This window comes from Jaculus jaculus, chromosome 16 (genome assembly GCF_020740685.1).
Source record: "Jaculus jaculus isolate mJacJac1 chromosome 16, mJacJac1.mat.Y.cur, whole genome shotgun sequence".
Lineage (NCBI taxonomy): Eukaryota > Metazoa > Chordata > Mammalia > Rodentia > Dipodidae > Jaculus > Jaculus jaculus.
Window position 1 is genome coordinate 40,593,342 of NC_059117.1, and position 16,691 is coordinate 40,610,032.

General features: G+C 39.6%; 1 protein-coding gene and 1 pseudogene across 4 annotated transcripts in view; one reads left to right on the forward strand and one right to left on the reverse strand.

The window, feature by feature from the left end:
* Tax1bp1 (Tax1 binding protein 1) overlaps positions 1–16,691 on the forward strand; it is an 82,082-nt gene that overhangs the window by 15,772 nt on the left and 49,619 nt on the right. For all 4 annotated transcript variants that reach the window (XM_004652778.2, XM_045135993.1, XM_045135992.1 and 1 more), the window contains exons 3-5: positions 7,446–7,548; positions 12,429–12,616; positions 16,391–16,549. In XM_004652778.2, coding sequence (XP_004652835.2) covers positions 7,446–7,548; positions 12,429–12,616; positions 16,391–16,549 — 450 coding nt within the window. The remainder of the gene's footprint in view (positions 1–7,445; positions 7,549–12,428; positions 12,617–16,390; positions 16,550–16,691) is intronic.
* On the reverse strand, positions 97–7,326 carry LOC105943675 (annotated as a pseudogene).

Sequence of the window (16,691 nt, forward strand, 5' to 3'; positions counted from 1 at the left end):
AGGTTAATGCATTGCAGCACAGGACACCACCTGAGCATGAACTGTAACATTCAATCAGTAGTTTGAAAGTATGCTTTCATATGGAGCCTTGAACTTCTACCTGGTCAGCTGTCCAACAACTTTCAAAAGAGTTTTATTTTCCTGCTTTAGTTGCTCATTCACATCTTCCATGTCATCCAGGTCTCTATTTAACAAATCGATTTTGTTGAGTTTTCCAATCATTTCTTCTTTATCTTGCATCAGTTTCACAAGTCGGAGGTTTTCTTGCCTTTCTCTTACTACTTCCTTTTCAAGATCTTCAATTTTCTTTTCCAATGAACTACTTGAGACAAAATTACTTGCCACATTTGTTTCTCTGTTATGTCTACCAAATCCACTTCTGTCCGTGGATATCTACTTGACACATCGTCTTCTGAGGCAGAGGTTGTACTCTTATATTTGCCTGAAACTGTTCTAGATGATTCCTGTGGCAGGTAGGGACCACCTGGATCTAGTAAGCTGGCAGCTTCGTTCTGCATGGTGTTCTGCTGTGTGATCGCATCTTCTCGTTTCCGCTCCTGCTGCCCTGTGTCGTCATCTTCATACTCATCTAGACACTTGGCTGCGGGGATGTTGACCACCCACCGGTGGAGCGCCGCTTCTCCCGCAGCTTCCTCTTCTCGATCTGCCCTTTTCCTTTCCTGGCACTGGGGCATGAGCTCCGGCCCTTCTGCGGGGCTCCGTCTGGCTCGTCGTCGTCGGCCTGGGCTGGGGGAGCCCCCAAGGAGGCGACGGTGGAGGCAGGGGGCTCGTCTTCCGGCCACCAAGGGCCCAGGGCCGCCCAGGTGAGCGCGGCGGGGCAGGTGCGGGCCCAGGGATGGCAGGTGTGGCTGTGAGGCTGCCGCTGAGCTCGGCGGTGGCCGACGTGCCCAGCGGCGTGGCCGCGTTGCTGCTGCCCGTGCCCCCTTTTTAGTTTTCTATTTCCTGTCTGGGGAAAAAAGAAATCTCCAAACTAAAAACTTCTCTTTTAGTTTCTGTTCTCTTCCAGTCATTTGTGATACTTCTCTACAGCTCTGTGGCCATGTATTATCTCTTCCTTGGTCCTGTACTGTTTAATTTTGTTTGTATTGTATTAAACAGTTTACACAACTATTTGGTCTTGACTTCATAGTTGACTTTCATGCTTACAAATCATTTTTCATAATATTTGCTAGAAAGCTATGTTAAATGTTCACCACTACATGCTGGAGGTTTTCTGACCACTTGAGCTCTTCAGAATGTACTAGGAAACAAAACATTGTCTTTTGAGCAGTGAACATAATGTTACCAGTAGCTAAACAGAAGTGATTTCAAAAGGCTTAAAATTTTGTCTAGTTGGTGTAAGTTAAAAAGTAGAGTATAAAGAAATAAGTTGCAAGAATTAGGTACATTGAAAGTCTTAAATATCTAGATAGGTATTTAAACAAAGTTTCTCTGCCCTTGCCCTGCAGCCTGACTCACACTGGCCTGGAGTTCACTGTGTAGCTTTTGCTTGCCTTGGACTTGTAGCAATTCTCCTGTTTCAGTCTCCCAAGTGCTGGAGATAAGCTATTACACCCAGATGTTGTAGCTGACTTCTTAACTTTAAGTAATGCTTAAAAAGATTGCTGTACTCAATTTTATTTTGGTCACTCTTACCATGGAATTGTGGTGTTAATCAAACTGCATGCTTTGAAACACTGTATGTGTGCTTCAAATTGTCCCCCAGAATAATTTCGTTAGCTACCATACTGCTAGACAAGGATAGAGTATGTAAGGTAGTAATTGTAAGGGAAGAATGATTTTGTTAGGTACTGTATTGATAGGTAAGGATAGAGTACCTAAGGTAGTCATTTTAAAGGGAGAACTGAAGATGGTAAAGGTTTTCATATGCTTCAGAAAGTGTGAAGGATTTGATTTGCCTAGGGCAAATATAATCAATTTTAGAAGTCTGGGAAAGATTAGTTTGGATCTGGAGTATTTCAATATTTTGCTGAAGAATAGTTTTAAAATAAGGAGTTATAAAATTTGAGGTGAACTGTAATTTTGTCCTGCTAGATAATTGAAATTGAAACTTGAAGAGAATAGAGGAAAAAGGAACATTAAAACTAATATAATTTTGGCTGGGTGTGGTGGTACACACCTTTAATCCTAGCATTTGGGAGGCAGAGGTAGGAGGATTGTTGTGAGTTCAAGGCCAACCTGAAATTACATAGTGAATTCCAGGTCAGCCTGCACTAAAGTGAAACTTTACCTCAAAAGGGGGGAAAAAAAAAGACTATATTAATTTCCTGTGTGAGTTGAAAGAAAAAGTTGAAAAGCAAAATCAGTTGTAGGTAACAATCCCTGAGTAGAATTTATGCCAACAAGCAGTGGAATTGCGACCAGCATTCATTCCATGGCACCAGTAAAGATTAAGGTCATGTGTTTGAGGATAGCAATTTGGTCTTGCCCTTGTGGAAATTTGTCAGGGAATTGGAGTAGGTAACTAGGTTTGTTGAAAGTTCAAGACCAACCTTGGCCACATAAAAATCTATCTAAAACAACAACAAAACAAAACTAGGCCAAGGCTATGCTGAGGCCCTTGTAAAGTGCAGAGAGTTCATCTTAAAGAGTGTTAGTAGCAAATTTTATTTGCTTGATTTTACTGAATAATAAAAAACCCCAAGCTTGGGGTACATGCTTATGCCATGGGGGCTCCATAAACCCAGGTCCTGGTTGCAGCTCTGGCTAGAGGTTTGGCTCTAACTCCCAACTCTTGCTTAGGTTCCCAAAGGTGCCCAGGTTCCTGTGAAAGTCCAGTAGTAAAGACCTGTGCCAGTTAAAGGACAGAAGGACTGGTATGACACCCTTTACCACTTGCATGTATCTGGTGTCTCGTACTGTTTGTACATATAAATCTGGGATGAGGAAACCTTAAATTGACTAATGGGGAAAATGGTACTGCACTGTGTTTGTCATGTTTCAAACTTTTGTTTATTATTTCTAAGTATCTTTTTTTGGAAAGAGTTACTTCACCATCATAATTGCTGTAGGATTCCCTTTGATCCCTCTTTCTGCTGAGAAATTGCTAATACTCTTTCTTTGAAAGATTTATTTTTATTTTTTTATTTTTATTTTAGGGAGAGTGAGAGAGTGACAGAAAGACAGAGGGAGAGAATTCGTGTGCCAGGGCCTCAGTCATTGTAGTTGAACTCCAGATGCTTGCAACACCTAGTGGGCATATACGCCCTGCTGCTTGCTTTACCTTTGAGCATCTGGTTAACGTTGGATCTGCAAAGTAGAACATGGGTCCTTAGGCTTCACAGGCAAGCGCCTTAACCATTAAGCCGTCTCTCCAGCCCTCCTCTTTTATTTATTTTCTTTCTGGAACTCTCATAATGAGAATAATATAAATATATGTATATATATTATATATGTGTATATATATGTAATATATCGATTATACACATATGTGTGTATGTGTGTGTATATCATACACACACACACACACACATTTTTTTTTGGGGGGGGGCAAGGCTGGTTCTCAGTCTAACCCATCTTAGCCTCAAACTCAAGTAATCCTTCTACCCCCAAGTTTCCCAAATGTTGGAATTAAAGGCTTGCATCACCAAACCTGTATCTACTTCCTTCTGTTTTGTAGATCTTGCTGTATTGCACAGGCTGGCCTGGAACTCTTGATCCTCCTGCTTTAGCCTTTAGAGGGATTAAAGCTGTCCACAACCACATTCAGTTTATGTTAGTTCTTTCCTTTATTTAATTTTATTTATATTTTTATAAAAATTTATTTATTTGCAACCAGAGAGAAAAAAGGAGAATGAGAGATGAGACTGGGCTCCCCAGGGCTTTTTGCCACTGTAATGAACTCCAGGTGCATGTGCCACTTTGTGCATCTGCCATTAAGTGGTTACTGGGGAATTGAACCTGGGCCAAAGCCTTTGCAAGCAAGTGTCTCAACCACAGAACAATCTTCCCTATTTTTTATTGCTATCTTAGTATATGTTTGTGTGTGTGAATGAGTGCAGGCACATATGTAGAAGTCGGAGGACAATCTCAGGTATTGTTCCTTACCTTTCAAACTTTGTTTTAGGCACAGTCTTTGTTGCAGTTGCTGTCTTGTTGTTGGTACAAAACACCTGACCAAATCAGGAAAGGGTTTAGTTTGGCCTACAATCTTGAGGGGCAGCTCCCTAATGGCAGGGGAAAGTGTGGCATGAGAGAGGCTATACATCACCTCCAATTGACTGATAACTTTGTAAGTTGTGGAGATCCTCTTGTTATTTTTTTAATTCAATTACTGTGTTCTTCAGCTCCAGAATTTGTTTGGCTCCTTTTTAGTTCATTTCTCTGTTGATATTCTCATTGGTATAATTGATTATCTGCTGTGGTTCTCTGATAGTGTGCTGGGCTTCTTTAAAATGACTTTGAATGCTTTGTCATTGACTAGTCTGTTTCTTATACACCTTGAAAATGTTTCTCTAGGTTTATTTTGGTCCTTTGGACTTTCACCAAATAGTCTATCTAAAAACTCTGGAGCCCTTCACATCTGCGATGATGTGTCATGTCTAGGTTCTTGTATGTTAACTTCCTGATGCAGCAGTTTGTACTCTTTCTCCCTCTCGTGTCTGTCTCTGGAACTGCAGATTTTCTTGCGTGAAACAAGCTGTTGAGCAGTCCATTGCTCTCCATCCAGAGTATGCTGGTTTTGTCAGGATTAAGTTAGGTGAGACAGAAACCTGCAGAGTCTAGCAAAAATCCAGAATGTGTGTTGGATACATATTCCACTCTTCTCTTTCCTTCTCAAGAGTGAAGCTGCAAAATGGAGATCTTTCTCCTGATACTGCTGAAGTGTTCAAGGTTGGGGGAAGGGTCCTTAGAGTTGGTATGAATAAAGTCTTCTTACACTTTTTCATCATAGCTGTTCTTGACTTTCAACTTGCCTGGGTTACTTATCTGCTTAATTGGTTTTCGAGGTTCTCACAAATGTATTTTTGATTATGTATTGTTAATTGAAGGTCTTGGGGAGCAAGGACTAGTCTTCATTTTCATCCTTCTTACCAATGACACTTTCCTTTCAATTTCACTTCATAAAAGATTTTATTTCCCCCATTTTGTATTTTCATTTCAGAGCAGATAGTAGGAACAGAGCTCTCCCTCTTTTCCCTACTTGATTCTGTCTTTTATACTTCTCCCGACACTCATATACTCATGGTGTTAGTGGTAGAAGGAAAGCGGTAGTTTCAGAAAGTAAGAAGGGTTTTCTGTTGTGTGTGAGTAGTGCTTTGGTGATTAAGAGCTTTGAATTTAAAGCTCAAATTCTGATTGTCATTTCCTTACTTCCTACTTGGCAAAATGAGGATAACAAGCCAAAGAAAACATAGCAAAACCATATTTGCTGCTGCTGCTGTGTCTAGTGTGACTTGTCATCCATCTACAAATGGTTTTATATGTTAACTCACAAGTAATTTGCACATTCAGCTTCAGTTTGTCTATAAAGTCAATCATAAACATATGATAATGTGAACATATGTGGTAATGCATGCCTTCCTGTAATATTGCTAACCCGTAGATATTTAATACTTGCTTTAAACTTCTCTTATTACTCAGTATATTAATACTATATCAGTGTTATTGTTACTGCATTATAATCTGCTATGTGTATGTTTTAAGTTGAAAAAGTTACATGTATATTTATTATACATATTTTAATTTTCATTAGTATATATTCATTTATGTGGTACCAAGTTACATAAAGACATTTTGAATTAAGTATGTAATTGCTTTGAGCATATTCTACCCTCCCCTTGTACCTCCTTACCCTCCCTGTAAGTTGAAAATATTTTATTAATAGGTGAGGTCTAAGCTGTCTCTGAATATAAAGCTTTAACAAAGCACAAAGTTTATAACTTGTTTACAGGGAAAACTTGCCAAGGTGAGAGATTAGTGAATTTAGTTAGTGTCTTTAAGGAAGAAGAGGTTACCTAGGTTAAAACAAAGCAAAATAAACTTAAATTTGAGGCATAAAATAGAAAGTTCCCAAAAAATCATTTACATGGAGATTGAGAGGTGGCTTGGCGGTTAAGGCACTTGCCGGCAAAGCCAAAGGACTCAGGTTTAATTCCCCAGGATCCACATAAGCCAGATGCTCCAGGTGGCACATGCATCTGGAGTTGGTTTGCAGTGGCTAGTGGCCCTGGAGTTCCCATTCTGTCTCTCTTCTCTTTCTCTCTCAAATAACCAAAGTTAAAAAAAAAATCAATTACGTATATGTAGTGACATCAACATTTACATAATGCAGAAGGCTTTTTTGTTGTTGTTGTTTGTTTTGTTTTCAAGAGGTAGGGTCTCTCTGTAGCTCAATCTGACTGACTGGAATTCACTATGTAATCTCAAACTGGCCTTGAGCTCACAGCAATCCTCCTACCTCAGCCTCCCAAGTGGTGGAATTAAAGGTGTGTGCCATCTGGGCCAGAAGAGACTGGGGTGGGGGGGTGGGAGAGAAAGAAAGGAAGGGAGGGTGTAAGAAGGCACCAGGGCCTGTACCACTACATACAAAATCCAGATTCATGCACCACTTTGTGCATCTGGCTTGGTCCTGGGGAATTGAACTCAGGTTGTTAGGCTTTGCCAGCAAGTGCCTTAACAGCTGGGTCTTGCAGCCTCAAAGCAGACATTTTTGTATTTGATCATGTTCATCTTAAATATTCTTGAGTACTTAGATGTATTTGAATGCATAGTAAACAACTTACTCAGCTTATGTAGATTCCTTTAGCTTTAGGCTATAGTCTAATAAAAGCTATAATTTGATATGTGTGTTCAAATACTCAAGATTTGGGTTGGAGAGCTGACTTAGTGGTTAAGGTGCTTGCTTGCAAGGCCTAAGAACCCAAGTTCAATTCCTCGGTACCCATGTAAACCACATGCACCAGGTGGTGTATGTGTGGTGCACCTATTCTTTCTCTCAAATAAATAAATTACAAACAAAATATTAAAAATAATTTAAAAATACTCCAGATTTGGTAGAGGATATGACTCAGTGGATAAAGTGCTTGTCCCAAATTCTTGTAAAACTGGATGCTTTAGTGCCAGCACATGTAATCCCAGCATGCCTAAGTGAGAAGGGAGGTGGAGCCAGAAGAATCACCTGGAACATAGTGGGCTGCCCAGCTAGCATGGTGAATAATAAGAAATCCTGCTTCAAACAAGGTGGAAGCCCAAGACTGACACTTGAAGTTGCCTTTGGCCTTCACATCTGTGCAATGGCATATGCATGCTTGCATTCCTACATGTAAATATGTGTACACATACCTTCCCCCCAAAAAGAACCATACGCACTCAAGAGTTGTAAACATTAAATACGTGGTTTAGTGGTAGGATATAGTTAAAAAAAAAAAAATGCTGTATCTTGCTATTTATTCTCACCCCTTTAAAAATTTATTCTTTTTTAGGTTGGATGGAGTACTGCTCGTGATTATTACACATTTTTATGGTCCCCTATGCCTGAACATTATGTGGAAGGATCAACAGTCAATTGTGTACTAGCATTTCAAGGTAAGAACTGCAGAATTTGATAAAGATAGTTGCTTTTGTTGTCATTGAAATATTGTAATTATTATTACTATTACTACTTTTTTTTTTTTTTTTCAAGGTAGGATCTTGTGCCCAGGCTGACCTGGAATTCACTATACAGTCTCAGGGTGGCCTTGAACTCTCTTTGATCTCCTGCCTCTGCCTCCCAAGTGTTGGAATTAAAGGCGTATGCCACCATACCTGGTCATTTTATTTTATTTTTTAAAGTAAAAGAATGCTATTATTAATATTAGGTCAAGGATAATTAATATTAGGGTTTTTTTTAGATTAATATTAGGTCAATAATAATGTATCTCAAACACTAGAAAAAAGGATTTTTCAATAAATCCTAGCAAAAAAAGGAAAAGAATCCATTGTTAATAACTTGCAAACATTTTCATGGGAACAAAGTTATATCAGCAATACGTTTTACAAATTTTTAAAAATGAAACAGTTTACATTTTGGATTTATTTATTTGAGGCTCAGGTAGCTCAGGTTGACTTTGAACACTGTATGTTGTCCAGTCTGTCCTTGAACTCTGTTTGACTTTTTTTCCTCCTCTGTTTGGCTTTTTGAAATCTAAGTCTCTACCTTGGGCTGGGATTGTGCCTCAGTGGTAGAATGCTTGCCTAGTATGTTATGAACACCTCTTATCCACCAGCACTGCCAGCATATACCTATCTGTGTCACCCACCCATACACCCTCCCACACCCCAAGCTTTTAAAGCTTTTACCTTTCTAGACTGACATACAACCAAGATACTATCAGTCATGGGAAAGCTTAGTCTTTTCTGTTGTTGATTTTTTTTTTTTTTTTTTTTTTTTTTTTTGAGATAGGTCTCATTCTAGCCCAGGCTGACCTGGAACTCAGTCTGTAGTTCTAGGCTGGCCTTTAACTGATGGTTATCCTCCTACTTCTGCCTACTGAATGCTGGGATTAAAGGCATGTACCCCCCCCCCATCTGGCTCTTGTAGATGTAATTCTAAATATTCATTTCTATTTTTAAATTATTTTGTTTATTAGAGAAAGGAAGAGTGAAGGAGAAAGCATGGGTATTCCAGGGCCTCTTGCTGCTGCAAACGAACTCCAGACACACATACCACTTTGTGTATGTGGCTTTATGTGGGTACTGGGGAATCAAATCTGAGCCAGCAGGCTTTGGAGACAAGTGCCTTTAACTGCTGAGCCATCTCTATAATCCCATGCAGTTATTTATTTGTTTAGGCTCTTCTGAGTAGGGCCTCACCTTAGCCCAGGCTAAGAGAGAGAGAAAGAAGCAGAGTGAAAGAGGCAGACAGAGAAAGTGAGTAGGAGTGCTAGGGCCTCCAGCCACTGCAATAAACTCCAGATGCATGTATATCCTTGTGTGTCTAGCTTATGTGGGTACTGGAGAATTGAACCTGGGTCCTTAGGCTTTGCAGGCAAGTGCCTTAACTGCTAAGCCATCTCCCCAGCCCTGTTTTTTTTTTTAATTAATTAAATTTATTTGTTTATTGGAGGTGGGAGGCAGATAGAGTGGGTGTACCTGGGCCTCCATCTATTGCAAATGAACTCCAGATACATGTGCTAGCTTGTGCATCTGGCTTATGTGGGTCTTAGGGAATTGAACCTGGGTCCTTAGGCTTTGCATGCAAGTGCCTTAACTGCTAAGTCATCTTTACAGTCCTGTTTTTATTTTTTAAGTTTTTTCCCCCGGATTTTTTTTTTTTTAAGGTAGGGTCTTGCTGTAGTCTGTGCTGACTTGGTATTCACTATGTAGTCTTAGGGTGCCCTTGCACTCCTGGTGATCCTCTTACCTCTGCCTCCTGAGTGCTGGCATTGAAGGCATGCACCACCATACCCAGCTTTCTCCTGAATTTTTAAAGTCCATCTAGAAGCTCTTGACTACTGATTTACTGCTAAGGATTAATAAATTTGGAATATGTTAGCAGGGAAAATTCCATGATTATTCTTCAACTTTGTAATATAAAATAATTTTAGAGGGCTTGGGACAGTCTTTAAAGGCACTTGCTTGTAAAGCCTCCTGGCCCATGTTCTATTCTATTCCCTAGTATCCCTGTAAAGTCAGGTATGCAAAGTAGTACCTGTGTCTGGCGTTTATTTGCAGTGGCAAGAAGCCCTGGCATGCTCATACATATACCTACCCTTTCTCTCTCATAAATAAATAATAAATGTTTATTTCATAAATACATAATAAATGTTTATTTCATTTCATTTATTTATTTGCAAGCAGAGAGGGACAGAGACAGAGAAAATGGGCATGCCAGGTCTCGAGGCACTGCAAATGAACTCCTGACACTTGTACCACTTTGTGCATCTGGCTTTACTTGGGTCCTGGGGAATTGAACCTAGGTTGTTAGACTTTGAAAGCAAAAGCCTTAACCACTGAGCTATGTCTCCAGCCCCTCATTTTATTTTATTTTTTTGTTTTTTTTTGAGGGAGGAGGTCTCTCTAGTCCAGGATGACCTGGATAGAAGTTACTATAATGTCTCAGGCTATACTTGAATTCATAGCCATCCTTTTACCTCAGTCTCTCAAATACTGGGATTAAAGGTGTGTGCCACCACACCCTGCAAAAATATTTTTATTTTTTTATCTACTTATTTGAGAGTGGGAGAGAGAGGTTGTGCATGCCAGTGCCTCCAGCCACTGTAAATGAACTATAGACATTTGTGCCACCTTGTTCATCTGGCTTTACGTGGGTAATGGGGAATTGAACTTGGGTCCTTAGGCTTTGCAGGAAAGTGCCTTAATCACTGAGCCATCTCATCTCTCCAGCCCCCTATGTTTTTTTTTTTTTTTTTGGTTTTTCGAGGTAGGGTCTCACTCTAGCCCAGGCTGACCTGGAATTCACTATGGAGTCTCAGGGTGGCCTCGAACTCATGGTGATCCTCCTACCTCTGCCTCCCAAGTGCTAGGATTAAAGGCATGCGCCACCACGCCCGGCAAGCCCCCTATTTTTCTTTTTCCCCCAAGGTAGGGTCTAGTTCATGCTGGCCTGGAATTCACTATGTAATCTCAGGGTGGCCTGAAATTCATGGTGATCCTTCTACCTCTGCCTCCCTAGTGCTGGGATTAAAAATACTTTTTAATAAAGGTTGAGGATGTAGCTGAGTAGTAGAGCACTTCCTTTGCATGAGTGAGGCCCTGAGTATAATTCCCAGTATCCTTATTCCATTACTCACTATAAGCTTTGACTTTACATAAGTATATATGCATATTTGTGTATGTGTGTGCACATAGAGGCCTGAGGTCTATGTTAGGGATCTTCCTCAGTAGTTTTCCATGTTACTTTTTGTTTTTTTATTTTTATTTATTCACCTGAGAGCGACAGAGAGAGAGAGAGAATAGGCACTCCAGGGCCTCCAGCCACCGCAAATGAACTCCAGACGCGTGCGCCCCCCTGTGCATCTGGCTAACATGGGTCCTGGGGAATTGGGCTTTGAACCGGGGTCCCTAGGCTTCACAGGCAAGCGCCCAACCACCAAGCCATCTCTCCACCCCATCCATCTTACTTTTAAAAATATTTATTTTTATTTATTTATTTGAGAGAAAGACACACACACACATACACACAGAGAATGAGAATGGGTGTGCCAGGGTCTCTAGCCACTGCAAATGAACTCCAGATGCATGTGCCACCTGGTGCATCTGGCTTATGTCCTGGGGAATAGAACCTGGGTCCTTTGGCTTTTCAGTGCTTTAACTGCTAAGCCATCTTTCCAGCCCACATTTTATTTTTTGAGACAGTTCTTCCTTTGAATCTTTGGGTTACTGATTTGGCTAGACTAGCTATAGCTAGCTAGAGAGCCTTAGTAATCCTGCCTGCCTCCCCAGCTTTGGGATTATAGGTTCATGGCTTCATACTCATCTTGTGTATGGGTGTTAAGAGATTTGAACCCAAGTTCTCATGCTTTCATAGCAAGCACTTTTTGCACTGAGCTATCTCCCCAGACCCATCCCCCCCCACATAAGTGTAAAATATGCTTGTGTGAGATTTGGAAAGGAAGTGAAGATTAATTTTGAATTAAGACAGCTCAGTACAATTTAAAAGGAATGGTAGTAATGACTTGGAAAAAGAAGAGAATAAATATTGAACATACTGTCAGCTAGTGGCTTCTTGGTATAAATACATTCTCTAGATCTAAGGAAATCTCAGATAGATGGCTTCATACGTATTCCTGAATAGATCTATGTGGTTCCAATGCTTTCTTTGGTGTGGTCTGTATTGGTAGACCTCTTTTTTTTTTTTTTTTTTTTTAAGTAGGGTCTCACTTTACCCAGGCTGACCTAGTATTCGCTGTGTATTCTCAGAGTGGCCTTGAAGTCACAGTGATCTTCCTACTTATGCCTCCTGAGTGCTGGGATTAAAGGCATGTGCCACCATGCTGGGCAGCCTCATTTTTTTTCTTCACTTCACATAGTTTATATGTGGAACATCTTCCTGTAGTTAATACTTCCTTTTTCCATGTACTGAATGTCAAAATGGAGGGCAAATTTCTTTAAATGGTACATTCCCACCCCTACTCCTGTCCTTATATTTTTATTGGGTCTTCCTGTGGTCCTCCATACCTCCTCTGTCCTTTACCATTGTGAAGTACATGCTTTTCTCTTCCAGATGAGCTGGTTTTTCCCTAGTTAAGATTACGAGGGAATGGGTTTTCTAGATGTGTAAGTTTAGAACTAGCTGAAAAATTTAGGTTTGTTTGAGAAGTAAGAATATGGTTTTGATGAATTTGTACACCATAGGATGAAAGATATGTTCCAAGAAAAGTATGGAGAATCAGGTGGGAAATACTGTTAAATAAATTGAAATAATATAATAGGAAGTTGAATATTTTTTTTCCATCACCTCTTAGGATATTATCTTCCAAACGATGATGGGGAATTTTATCAGTTCTGTTATGTGACCCATAAGGGTGAAATTCGGGGAGCAAGTACTCCTTTCCAGTTTCGAGCTTCTTCTCCAGTTGAAGAGTTGCTTACTATGGAAGATGAAAGCAGTTCTGATATGCTGGTGGTGACCACAAAAGCTGGCCTTCTTGAGGTGAGTTCCTACAGTGACATCTGGCTTAGCATTTTAAGAATCTTCAAGTTACATCAAGAATGCCTCCCAGAACCAAATGCTTTTAAAATAAAATAATAAGCTTTGAGTGCCTTTCAAAAGACTTACTTGGGCTGGAGAGATGGCTTAGCTGTTAAGGTGCTTGCTGGCAAAGCTAAAGGACCCAAGTTCAGTTCCCTAGCACCCATGTAAGCCAGATGCCAAGATGGCACATGCATCTGGAGTTTGTTTGTAGTGGCTGGAGGCCCTGGTGTGACCATTCTCTCTCTCTCTCTCTCTCTCTCTCTCTACCTGCCTCTCTTTCTCTCTCTCATAAATAAATAAATAAAGGTTTTAAAAAAATCTTTTGCGGCTGGGGAGATAGCTCTGTGGTTAAAGGCACTTGCTTGCAAAACCAGTTGACCTGAGTTCTATTCTTCAGTGCCCTCATATAGGCAACTGCACAGAGTGATGCATGCATCTGGAGTTAGTTTGAAGTATCAAGAGGCCGTTGTATGCCAGTACTCTTCCTCCTCCACCTCTCTCTCCTTGCAAATAAACAAAATTTTGGTCACAATCATTTTCCTGGTTCCATTGTGGCAGAGACTGGCACATATGTGCTAAGGTCTAAGGATAGTTTTTGCACAGTACTTAGTACAATAAAATAACTATTGAGGGAATTTAGACTTAAAAGCTTTCCTTATGTTCCCTTGACCTCACCTTTCCTCCTTTCATGGTGGCCTGATCTACAGATTTGAATTATACAGATTTGAAGGATAAAGGTGGCTGGAAGAATTACATGAAGCAATAAATCTGACTACAATTGGATTTAAATTTTGTTTCATTAGACCACTAAACATGTCTTTCTGTTGTATAACAGTGAATAGGGGAAACATCCTGATATCTTAGATTGAGCATTTTTAGGGTAATTCTTTTTCTTGTTCATCTGAACAAATAAAATAAATCTAAATAAACTATAAGTTATAATTTGAAAAACAAAAAAGTGAAAGATCTTATTCTTTTATTAAATTGAATATTGTGAGTCTTTGCTGGTTGAGTAATTTTTTTTTCATAGAGAATAAAATTCCTCTTATTTTAAGATCACATATTCTAGTATCTTTATACTGTACCTAAAAACTAGAGTACTATGTTTGAATTAATGTAATTAATTGTTCTTAGTTCCTTTCTTACAATAAGAACAATAGCCTTCTACATGAGTTCATTTTATGTATTTTGGAAATTTGCATCCATATTAAATCTGTTGCAAGTCTTTTCTTATTTATAGTCAGATGAACTTTTTTTAAATGCATGCTTTTGATTATTCTTTACTCTCAAGAATTGAAACTAGAGAGCAAAAGATAAGAAGCTATGCCATAATACTTGTTGAACTAGAAGGAACTAGTATTTTTTTACTGTGGATTTCTTCCTATCTTTCCTCCTTTTCAGAAATTCCTGTCTTATCTTAAATAAAGAAATGTAACTTTTATAGGGTGACTAAAACATTTTTAGTGATGGCTGCATGATGATCAAGGTTTCTACCATGGTATTTGAGTGTTAGAAATGCTGAAGTAAGCTTAAGAATGCAGTTAGCATTTATATTGCAGTTTTTAAAAGTACTTCTTAGACCACCCTTATTTCAAGCGCATCAATAAAAAATGATGGGCATTTTAGCACTCACTTCCCACGTGCATTTTCTTCAATTTAACTGGGACATAGCACATATCTCTTACACTTTTTCCACAAAGGAGGTGCTATAAAAATTTAAGATGCTGTATTTTGGGTGAATATTTTTCAGATAAAATACTTGTATTTTCTGACTTTTCCCAAATCATTCTAGATTTCCACATTCATTGAAGTTTTAAATTAAACCTGACTGAGACATAGCCTTGGAATTTGTGAAGCTGGATTAGATAATAAACTATAAAAAATATTTTGTGTGTGGTGTGGGGCTTTGAGCCCAGAGCTTTGTACTTGCTATGCAAGCACTTTACCACTGAGCTACATTTCCAGTTTTTTAACTGTATCTTTCAAGGTATGGTCACACTGCAGCCTAAACTGACCTGAAACTTACTGTGTACTCATAGGCTGGCTTGAACTTACAGTGATCCTCTTACCTCTGCCTCCCAAGTGTTGGCATTAAAGGCATGTGCCACCACATCTGGCCCCTAAAAGTCTTGTTGATAATGTCCATAATATAAACAATATACTATGATATAATTCCCTCCCTGTACACACCTTTTTTCCCCCTGCCAAATTCCCCCTCTACTGAATCCCTTCTTTTCAGCTACTCTGTCTTCTATTTTATCTTTGTTTTCCTCTTATGCAGGTCTTGTGTAGGTAATGTCAGCTAGTGTGGGGCCATGAATATCATGGCCACTTTTTGTCCGGAAGACAGTATTTCTAAACCCTCCTTCCCTTCTTTTGGCTCTTACATAATTTCCACCACCTCTTCCACAATGGTTCCTGAACTTTGGATGTGATGGAGATGTCTCATTTAGTTGTGAACACTCCACTGTCAGCACTTTGAGTTTTGAATCACCCTAGTGGTCACTGCCATCTGAAAAGAGAAGCTTCTTTAACCAAAAGTAAGAGTAGCATTGATCGATGGACATAAACATAAATATTTAGAGGTAGTTAGGTGGGCATAATTTAGCCAGACAACAGTAGTGGTTACCCCCCTAGGGTTTATGACCGCCCCAGCCATAGGCTTTTGATTAGATTTTTAGTATCAGGCATAGATTCCCTCCTGTGGAGCAAGCCTCAGGTCACACCTCCCATGTGCTGGGATTAAAGGTGTGTGCCACTATACCTGGCTTGATTTGAAAAATTATTGGGAGGAACCTACATAATATATACACTCATTTTATACTTTGTTTTAATGTTTTATTTTTAAAAATATTTGCTTGAGAGAGGGGGGTGAGTGAGACAAATTAATGGGCTTACTAGGGCCTCTTGGCACTGCACATGAACTCAAGATGCATGCCTCTCGGTTTACATGGGTACTGGGGAGTTGAACCCTGGCTGGCAGGCTTTGCAAGCAAGCCTTTTTAACTGTTGAGCCATCTCTTTGGTCCTAATATTTCATATTTTGCTTAACCACATGAAGGTTTGAATTTATGATTCATGAATTTTTCTAACCAAAGGCTAAGAGTCTGAAATGATATGAAGTAGGCATAATGTAAAATTTTTTGTGAATTTCTTTTTTTTTTTTTTTTTTTGAGGTACGGTCTCCCTCTAGTCCAGGCTGACCTGGATCCCACTCTGTAGTCCCAGCTAGCCTCAACCCATGCGATCCTCCTATGTTTGCTTCTCCAGTGCTGAGATTAAGGTACCCCACCATGCCTGGCCCACTCCATGTATATTTAATTTTTTTTTTTTTTCCTGAGGTAGGGTTTTTGCTCTAGCCCAGGCTGGCCTGGAATTTACTATGTAGTTATAGGTTGGCCTTGAACTTGTGGTGATCCTCCTACCTCTGCCTCTCAAGTGGTTGGACACGCTTGGCTCTCTATATTTTTTGACTTATAATTTTTGGGTTTTCTTAAGGTACGTGTCTCTCTAGCTCTTGGTAACCTGGAACTCATTCTGTAGCCCCAGACTGGCCCTGAACTCACAGTGATCCTCCCTTTCTGGACTCCTTTCCACCTCCAGAACTCTGGGATTAAAGGTGTGCACCGCCAACCCCACCTACTACCTTTACCATGTTTTTGAAATGGAAAACTAAATTCTAAAGTTTTATGATGGTGAAAAAATCTTAATTTGTGTTTTGTTTTTAAACAGTTGAAAATTGAGAAGACTCTGAAAGAAAAAGAAGAATTGTTAAAGTTAATTGCTGTTCTTGAAAAAGAAACAGGACAACTTCGGGAACAAGTTGGAAGAGTGGAAAGGGAACTGAATCAAGAGAAAGAAAGATGTGAGCAGCTGCAAGCTGAGCAAAAGGTTAGTGATGCCTTCCTTGTGTGATTAGAATTGCTCCCACTCATCTCCCAAAAACTGAACCAGTAAAGTAATTGCAATTGAATATTTTTATGTTTTATTTCGATTAAAAAATATTTTATTTACTTATTTGAGAGAGAGAGAG